The sequence below is a fragment of the Ziziphus jujuba genome, chromosome 10 (genome assembly GCF_031755915.1).
Source record: "Ziziphus jujuba cultivar Dongzao chromosome 10, ASM3175591v1".
Taxonomy (NCBI): domain Eukaryota; kingdom Viridiplantae; phylum Streptophyta; class Magnoliopsida; order Rosales; family Rhamnaceae; genus Ziziphus; species Ziziphus jujuba.
Window position 1 is genome coordinate 19977753 of NC_083388.1, and position 10494 is coordinate 19988246.

Genomic DNA, 10494 nt, shown 5'->3' on the forward strand with positions numbered 1-10494 from the left:
TGTCAATGAAGCCCATAGGCCCATTTTTTGGATAGGTTCTCCTGAGTAGTCTAGAACCAAGCCTGGCCCAACAAAGTTTGAATTTCCTATTTTTAGTTAAAAAAAAAAAAAAAGGGAATATGGTAAATACACATGGTTGCCGTCCTACATATATATTTTTTAATTGTTTTTGAGATGATTTTTAATTAGAATAAACTTGTTTATTTATTTGATCATATTAATTTTTTTTTAATAAAAAAAAGTAATTAAAATTGGTATATATATATATATATATATATATATATATATAGGTGTAGTTTTTCTGCGGTGAAATCAGCGCATCAGGAATATAAAGTTGCCCCAAGTCCATAAGAATATTACCATTCTTTTTCTTCGCCGCCTTTCTGCTGCCAATTTTTCCCATTAATTTTCCGCCGGCGGAGATATGGAGCAGGATGATCAGTATCTTCTGAAAGAATTGGTGATGAGTGAAATCCTGATAAGGTTGCCGGCGAGATCACTAGGGCGGTTCAAGTGCGTGTCAAAGTCATGGTGCTCCACCATTAACAACCCTTCATTCATCGACCAGCACATCCTCTACCATCACCCCCAAAACCACACCAACAATATTAATAACACCACCAATCTTTATTTGCTCTTGAATACTGGCTATAGTTTTGCACGTAAAACTACTATTCGCAGGCTTTCTTACGACAACCTAGCAGCCGTGCAGACAAAACAACCTCCAATCCCAACTCGCCCTCTTGCTGGACGAGCTGGCGTCACCTGTTGTTGCAACGGTCTCTTGTTGTTTTCTGATCTTGTTAGACGCAACTGGTTGCTATGGAACCTCGCCACCGGAGAGACAAAGCGTCTTCCAACATCCTCTTCCCCTATTCTCATGAAGAAAAGCGAAGATATTTTGTTCTACAATGTTGGGTTTGGTTTCGCTGCCCAAAGTATGGATTACAAGGTGGTCATGATGTACAACCTCCTTGACAGTCATCCCGGCGAAGATTCCATTGAGGTTGAGATGTACAGCTTAAAAACAGACTCTTGGAAAAGGATACCTACCAGTCCTTCTCAGGGGTTTTCAAACATCGATCAATTTTGTCCCGGTGTGTTCAGCAATGGAATGCTTTCTTGGAAAGCAAGTCATAAGGAAGGTTGGGATAAGATTGTTTCGCTAGACCTCAGGTGTGAGATGGTAATAATTACACCCTTGCCTAGTTGTATTAGTCACCCTCGTTCTGATAACACTCGTTCTGATAACAAGTATAATTATCCTTTGGTCTATAAAGGAGAGTCCTTTGCTCTCCTTAATCATTATTGTTTCAAAGATGGCCCGTTAGGAAAAAGTTTTGATTTATGGGTATTGGGTGAGTATGGTGTTAAAGAGTCATGGAACAAGCTATTTACTATTGGACCTCTTCAAGGAATTGATCGGGTATTGGGCTTTTGGAAGGATGGCAAGGTGTTTGTTGAAAAAAAAAGATTCATTTGGGAGACGAATTCAGGTGGGGTTATCCTAAAGGAAATGCATGAGAAAGAGCTCCTTTTGCTTGATACTGCTACACAAGAAACAACTAGTCTACAAATTTACGGACTTACTGACTTGTTTACCTATAGAGAGACTCTTGTTCCTCTTAATTAAAAGCACACATTAATTATTTGATTCTTCTCTATATATAAAGATATTATGTCTGATGTGTCTGATTTGATATATAACTTTCTCCTTTTCTGGTAGCAAGATATATGTATATGATGAATGCAATTTTGATATATATGCAGCATCATACTAGAATTGTGATTTGAAAAAGAAATCAAATTAACTTGCGATATTACCACACGCGCGTCCATCCGCGATGTAAATATTGATGCCCTTTTTCCTTGTTTTTCTTCTCTTTCTCTTCACCTTTCCCCTTTCTCTCTGCCCTATCACCTGTGTAGCTGTAGCCTTGAGAGAGATATAGAGGCTGAGCTTTGATAGTGTTATACATAAGACCCTTAGAGGATGTATTTCTGTGAAACAGAAAATATCATCATTTAAAAAATAAATACAAATTATGTTCCTCTTTATAAAGTTTGAAGAGTCTCTCTATTATTTTCTACATGCTTTCAGTAAAAGTGTTGTCAACCGTCCAAGTTCCAAGCTCCATCTCAAAAGATGTGGGGTGAATTTAGAAATAATGAATCCCATGTACCAAAAAATTCCAATGCTAAGGTCTAAGTGCAAAATTGGGTTGGAATTAAGAAATAGTGCACCATGTTTATTGAAAATGGACAAGGGACCAAATTGGACCTCAACTCGAGAGACAGATCTTTATCTTATTGTCCAAAATTAATTGAACATTCTCCTAAATGAGTTTGTTCAACGGAAATCTCAAAATGCCGTTGGGATCATGTATACAACTTACATTCCATTGTATGCAATGCTTTCATAACTATTAGATTTATTCATAAAGCTCTGACTAGCAGCTATTTTCTTTGTTTTCTAATTGCAGGAAGACTTTCTAATGCTCTGCCCATCTCATTCTTCAGTTAGATTTCCCAATGAGAAGTCAAAGTCTAAGAAAAACATTTATAAAGACCATGCTCTTTCTACTCAGACATTCCTAACGTTCTCAGCATGGCTCTTTATAAAAGATTTCTGAGAACCAATATAAAGATTGTAAAGTAAATCTATAGAAAAAAAAAAAAAGGAAAAAAGGAAAAAACTTAATCTAATTCTTTTAATTGATGGTCAAGTAATAACATCTAATTTAGGAACTCCCTTAGTAACACTAGACATAAAATAAAAAAGTCAAAAATTAAATAAACAAATAAAAAGTAATTGATATCTTATTTATTGTTACTACACACATATAAATATACAATAAGGTCAAATAATATCCATCTTACATTATTAAAGAAATGTTTTACCTTGATGATTATTGGATTTTCATATAAACGATGAGGTCGGGCCCACTCATATAAACGCTGTGTATTCAGCAATGGAGTGCTTTCTTGGATAGCAAGTTATGTGGGGTCTGGTTTACTTCGAGCTGAGATTATTTCGCTAGACCTCAGCTTTGAGATGGTAATAATGACATTCTTGCCTAATAGTCTCAGTCATCTGTATAATAATCTTTTGGTCTAGAAGAAGTCCTTGTTCTCCTTAATTAGTGTTGCAAAGATGACAAAGTTTGGAAATATGGGTATTGGGTGAATATGGTGTTAAGGAGTCATGGAACAGGCAATTCACTATTGGCTCTCTTCAAGGAATTGAGCAAGTATTAGGGTTTTGGAAGGATGGTAAAGCGATTGTTGGAAAAAAAAAAAATAATAATAATAGGGAGATGATTTTACCTCATAGGGTAAAGTATAACACAGAGATACTTTTGCAGGTAATGTATGGTAGAGAACTGCTTTTGCTGCAGTTCCACTTAATTAAAAGCACAAATCAGTTATTGATTCTTCTACATGTTATGTCTAATATGTCTGATTTGATATATAACTTTCTGCTTTTCTAGTAGCAATATCTTTTATATGTATATTGAAAGGCAAGCTTTATATATATATATATATATATATATAGTAGGTTAATTCCCGAAACATATACTAAAACTTGTTTCCAAGAAGTTGGAATAACATCACGTGTTACATGGTCTTAAGTTTTTAACTGCCTGCAGCTATAAATTTCAATCCATTTATTGAAGAAGGTGGGACGGTTAAAAATCAAGTTTAAGAGACAAACAAGCTAGATATAGGATTGATTTTGAAATTACAGACAAAATTAAAAAAAAGAAAAAAAAAATAAAAGAAAGAAGAGAATTACTACAACTCAAATCAAGATAGAATGAAAATACCCAGTTTTACTTTCAATCCCTGCAGGGTAAGAAAATAAAGTAAATCCCTCGAAATATGCCTACTTATATCTGAAATAATTCTTCAAATTGGAAACTTAATTTTGCTCATTCCTACACCCACGATGCAAATAGTTCCATCACCTAGAACTGTTTAAATTGCCATGGCTTGTGCTAACCTTGGAAAATTAAAACCAATCTATGCATGTGCTGTCATATTCATCATGATGAAGACTATGTTGATCCTAGAAGATTAGTTGCATGGCATTGGGAAAACATTGCTATTTACTTTTGTTACATTGCAAAACTTACAGTTAAACAAATAAAAGCCTATAAAAGTATAATTAATGCCAGATTGAAAACTTTTTCCCAATAGCATAAGAAACATAAGAGTCAATTATAAGCTATATCTGCTCCTCTGTAAACAACAAGCTATTCCAGCAAAAAAAAGAAAAAAAGAAAAGAAAAAGTACTTTTAATGTCAATATATACCAAGTTCAGCTGTCAATTTAGCCATTCCGTACCTACCTTAGCAGACAAGTAACACACTTAAACCCCACTTGAACAATCTTATCTCTCAATATCAAATAAATGACTTCCCCAACAAGTCTTTCATTAATTTGTCATTTTCACAAACACCTGTAAATCTAGCCAACTCCTTGTTACCAATTGCGTATGAAACATAAGCATTATACGCACTATGCCTTATCTGCTCCTCTGTGTACAACATTTTCTTCAAGTACTCATCAGAGTTTGTCCTACTTCCATCATCAACATCAGTACCGCTTTAATGTCGATACCAACTTCACCTGCCAACTCTGCCAATCCCATGATCTTGAAGAGTTTGGGTTTCTTCAGCACCCTGGCAGATAAATACCCCACTTCAAACCCAATTTTACATTCAATCACTGCAGGTAAGAAAATAAAGTAATCCCTCGAAATACCCATTTAAAGCTGAAATGATTCTTCAAATTGGAAACTATTTTGCTCATTCCCACACCCACGAAGCCTATGGGTTCATCACATAGAAATCTGTTCAAATGGATATGGCTTTTGGTCCAGCTGCCCATGTGAATTATAAGGGAGTGACTCCCAACACTTAATACTAACACCTGGGGATCTGTCTAGTGTTTGAAATCCAGTCCCACAACACGAATTTTCATCAAACTCCATGACTCATCCAACTTATCATCAGGGAAACAAGCTTGATCAATTACGCTCACCTTAACCTTGCCATCGTGAAATCCTATTTCATATGTCTCCATCTTTCTCAAGAAAGATAAAGGAATATTCATTTTAACCCTGGCTATATATTCAAAGTTATAAGTTACTTCCACAGACAAATATACATGTATGTACATGCACCCACATATCTGCATAATACATTTCCTAAAAGTGGTTGGTTCATTGAAATGGTTATAAATTAGGTTGCAAATGTCGAAGTGAACTTTGGCATATATATAGGCACATAGAATTAAGTGAAAACTTGAATCTAGACCGTCTTTGCTTTTTCCTAAATAATACTTCGTTTCCTGTATAGGGCAATGGAAAGTGCAAAGCATATATATACACTGTTAGCGACACTATATATTCACGAAGAGAGTCATGACCATTGTTGAAGGTTAGGTATTCCAGCACTTATAAGCTTGGCGATTGGCGTTGCTACTTTGTTTGTAACACATATTGCAGCTTCATAATTTGCTGACCTTGGAAAATTAAAATCAATCTGTGCATTTGTTGCATATTTATTTAATAACAACGAAAAGAATCACATCTTGTCATACTTAATAGATTCCCTTGACAAGATCCTGAGTTCAAATCTAATAACTAAAATGCAAACACCCTATGTAACTACTTTGAAAACTAATTACGTGCAGGGAATAATGTTTGAAAGAAGGGACGCATTTGCAAGGAATTTACTAAAACTTGCAACAGGGGACACAATTTGTTTAAAGCATATAAATGGACACACACACACACACACATACGCACAACCCCCCCCCAAAAAAAAAGAGTAAAAGCACTTGATTAAAGCATTCATTGGACCTTGTTTCCAATTACCTACAAATAATAGACACCATAAATTGTCGAAAGCATGAAAAGAGCTGTTGAAATTAGCAGATATGGGTCTACTTCGATGGGAATACCAAATTTAGTTGGGGCTTCTTCAGCACCTCTTGGCTGCCAAACACTTCAACCCCTGATTTAATTACCATCCACTATCTCTTAAGTGTTTATTCCAGTGATTAGAATTGAAGACCGAATCCACACCTACAAAGCAGATTAGAGAGTCCGGAATTTTGTTTAATGAAGGACCATAAAACAGAGCTCATATGCAAATTAGTATAAAATCATGTCCATTATCGCGAATGGTATGAATCTGATTCTTACATCAAGCCCCCATAACACGCTGATTTAGCAAAGACCTCACTCCAACAACCTTAATTTCATCAACCAGACTTCGAACCGATGCCAAACCTTCACTATGGTTACAGGTGAGGCAGAATTTTTGTTACACTGCCTGTAAGTTTATAGTTACTGGTGAGGCCGAATTTTCTTTCCATTCTGAGCATGTAATTAATACGCAACAATTCCAAATCTGCATAGTTAAGCTTTTTTGTTTAAATTTGGGTCATCCCACGATAGCAATTTCCTATAATAATATAAAAATTAATTCATCGCAAAAAAAATTAAAAAATCCATACATGACAAAGGAATGTGTTGAGATATTATGATATGTTTGAGATATTATGATATGTTTTAGGCATGTAGATATGTTTTAGGGATGTAGTTGCTATTGTTTAGGATTGTTTCCTAAACAAAGAGTTTTACCTTAATTAGAATTGCTGCAGGTACGATATATATATGTGAATGAATATCAATTAGGGTTGAGCTTTGACCCTTTAATTATTCTTTACATGGCATCAGAGCGAGACATACACACACAATAAAACAATGGCCGGCGATGAACAACCACCATCGCTGCCACCTAAAATGGAGATGAATTCACCTTTTTTTCTCGGCACAGGAGACCGACCAGGGGACTTCATCACTCCCACTCGCTTACGTGGAGACAATTACGATGATTGGGCTTCAGATATTCAATTAGCATTGGAGGCACCCCGCAAGTTCGAATTTCTGGAAGGCACTATCACCGGACCGCAACCTCCATATACCCAATCTGATTGGAACACCGTCAATGCAATGTTGGTTTCTTGGATTACAAACACAATCGATCCAGAGGTAAAAAGTACCCTATCTAAATTTCGTGATGCGAAACGCTTATGGGAACACCTTAAGCAACGATATGCTATGGTTAATGGCCCAAGAATTCACCAGTTGAAGACTTCAATTGCTAAGTGTGAGCAACCAAAATCTATGTCTGTTACAACTTACTATGGCAAACTGAATGTATTATGGGAGGAATTATTTAAGCATGAACCGCTAATTTCTTGCAATTGTTGCTCGTCTTGTACTGCCGCATCATTGCACCAAGCAAGACGTGAACAAGGAAAATTACATGACTTCTTGATGGGACTTAATACTGAATTGTACGCTCAATTACGAACCAATATTCTTTCTCAAGATCCTTTGCCTTCGCTTGATCGAGCATACCAACTGGTGATACAGGATGAGCGTGTGCGGCTTGCCAAGACAGTCACAGAAGACAAGCCAGCAGAGGTTCTTGGCTTTGCTGTCCGTACCGGCGCTGGAAGAGGACGGGGAAAAACGGAGAGGCCCGTGTGTAGTCACTGCAAGAAGACAGGGCATGAGTCTTCAACTTGTTGGTCCCTTGTTGCTTGTCCTCACTGTCACAAGCATGGCCATGACAAAAATCATTGCTATGAAATAGTGGGATATCCCGAGGGGTGGTCGGATCAAAACAAGGCGGATGGGGGTGCTGGCCGTAGTCGTCAGCTGGCTGGTCGTGGGCGTGGTTCAGCTCGTGCTAATGCAGCCAGTAGTACAGTTGGAGCATCCTCTACTAAAAGTTCTCCCGATCAACTCTTCACACCCGAACAATGGCAAGCTCTTGCGGGGTTAATTGGTAATGCTCAAGTTCCGGATGATAGGTTGAACGGTAAGTTTGACACGAAGTCATGGATCATTGACACCGGGGCTACTCATCATGTGACCGGTGATTTGTCTTGGTTATTTGATACTATGGCGTTGTTTGAGTGTCCGGTTGGACTTCCTAATGGTGAATCCGTTGTTGCGACCCAATCCGGTTCAGTTCGATTGTCGGATAAAATCACTCTTAAAAACGTTCTTTATGTGCCGAAACTCAATTGCAACTTACTTTCGGTTTCACAATTGAATGATGACTTACATTGTATTGTCCAATTTAACTCTTATATATGTGCTATACAGGACCACACCAGGGAGCTGATTGGAACGGGAGTTAGGCGAGATGGACTTTACTACTTCGGCGGAGCTGAAGGTGATTCGATACAACATGTTTCTGTCCACAACGCAGCATCGACTTTGGAGTTGTGGCACAAAAGGATGGGACACCCTTAAGAGAAAGTAGTGAAGTTACTTCCTCCAGTTAGCAATCTTAAGGGTAGTTTAAATAAAGCTTGTGAAATATGTTTTCGTGCTAAGCATCCGAGAGCCAAATTTCCTTTAAGTGACAATAAGGCAACTAGAATTTTTGAGAAAATACATTGTGATTTGTGGGGTCCTTATAAACATGTTTCTTCTTGTGGAGCTCGTTTTTTTTTAACTATTGTTGATGATTTTTCAAGAGCTGTGTGGATTTATTTGCTGGTCGATAAAACAGAAGTTTTTCGGATGTTTATGTCTTTTATTGCAATGGTAGATCGACAATTTTCTCAAACAGTGAAAGTTGTTCAAAGTGATAATGGTACAGAATTTCAATGCCTCCTTGACTATTTTTCTGCAACTGGTATTTTATTCCAAACTTCATGTGTGGGTACCCCGCAACAAAATGGGAGGGTTGAGAGAAAACACAAGCATATTTTAAATGTGGGGCGGGCCTTACGCTTTCAAGCCACTTTGCTTATTTATTTTTGGGGAGAGAGTGTTCTTGCCGCAGCTCATTTAATCAACCGCACTCCCTCTCCTTTGTTACACAATAAAACACCATTCGAAATCCTGTTTGGCACCCCTCCTTCATATGAGGCAATTCACACCTTTGGTTGTCTTAGTTTTGCTCATGATCAAAAATCCAAAGGTGACAAATTTGCAAGTCGAAGTCGAAAATGTGTGTTTTTGGGTTACCCGTTTGGAAAGAAGGGGTGGAAGTTGTTTGATTTGGATAAAAAGGAATTTTTTGTTTCTCGTGATGTCAAGTTCTTTGAGGATGTCTTTCCGTTTGGTAACCCGGATGCTGTCAATATTATTTCGGACAATATTGTGCCTACTGTAAATGTTGGAATTGATAGTGATTTTGCTGATTTTGTTGATGATGGTGCTGATTTGCCTCACCCACAAGCCCAAACACCAACTCCCAATCTCATCCACCCTGATCCCCAAACCCACCAAAATCCGGCGCCCCATTTTGATACAGATCTAGACATGGGCTTGAGGGAGGGTGGGCCGGCCCACACAGAGGCTTCTTCAGCGCCTCTTTCACCTGGGCTGGACGTTGTTTCCACAGCTGGGCCCGATTCACCTGGGCTTGACAATCCAAGCAATGGGCAGGCTGTTCCTATGGGAAAGGGCATGAGGGAAAAATATCCTTCGGTTTTATTACGAGATTTTGTTACTCATCTGGTGGTTGCTGAAAGTCCATCTCCCGCCACTCCATCTCCACAGCATCCCTCAGGTACTCCTTATCCCATCGCACATTATATAAATTGTGACAATTTTTCTGTACATTATCGAAAGTTTCTTGCTGCTATTATTTCGAACAATGATCCTAAATCGTTTAAAGAGGCCATGAAAGATGTAGGTTGGCAAAAGTCAATGCAGGAGGAGATTCGGGCCTTGGAGGAAAATGGTACGTGGACTCTTGAACCTCTTCCAAAGGGTAAACGTGCTTTGGGAAGTCAGTGGGTTTACAGAACCAAGTACTTCTCGAACGGTGATATTGAAAGGCTCAAATCCAGATTAGTAGTTATGGGGAATCATCAAGAAGCCGGTATTGATTATAATGAGACATTTTCTCCAGTTGCCAAAATGACTACGGTGCGTGTTTTCTTGGCTGTTGCGGTTTCGAAAAATTGGGAACTTCATCAGATGGATGTTCACAATGCCTTTTTGCATGGAGATCTTGAGGAGGAAGTGTATATGAAGTTACCCCCAGGATTTGAGCATTCCGATCCGAACTTGGTCTACAGGTTACGAAAATCTCTTTATGGGTTGAAACAGGCTCCGAGATGTTGGTTTGCAAAGTTGGTCACGGCTCTTAAAGGGTATGGTTTCTTACAATCCTACTCTGATTATTCTCTTTTTACTTACACTAAGGGCAATATTCAAATAAATGTGCTAGTGTATGTCGACGATCTTATTATTTCTGGGAATGATTCCGCTGCACTTAAGACCTTTAAAGCCTATCTCAGTGATTGTTTTAAGATGAAAGATCTTGGTGCTTTGAAGTATTTCCTCGGAATTGAGGTGGCAAGGAGTTCGGCTGGTTTGTTCTTGTGTCAACGCAAGTACACGCTTGACATTGTATCGGAGGCCGGATTATTGGGAGCCAAAC

General features: G+C 38.1%; 1 protein-coding gene across 1 annotated transcript; it reads left to right on the forward strand.

The window, feature by feature from the left end:
* The first annotated feature begins 335 nt into the window (after positions 1-335).
* LOC107418904 (F-box/kelch-repeat protein At3g23880-like) lies at positions 336-1633 on the forward strand. Its single transcript, XM_016027598.2, has one exon. The coding sequence runs from the start codon at positions 425-427 to the stop codon at positions 1631-1633; it is 1209 nt and encodes a 402-aa protein (XP_015883084.2). The 5' UTR covers positions 336-424.
* The last annotated feature ends 8861 nt before the right edge of the window (positions 1634-10494 follow it).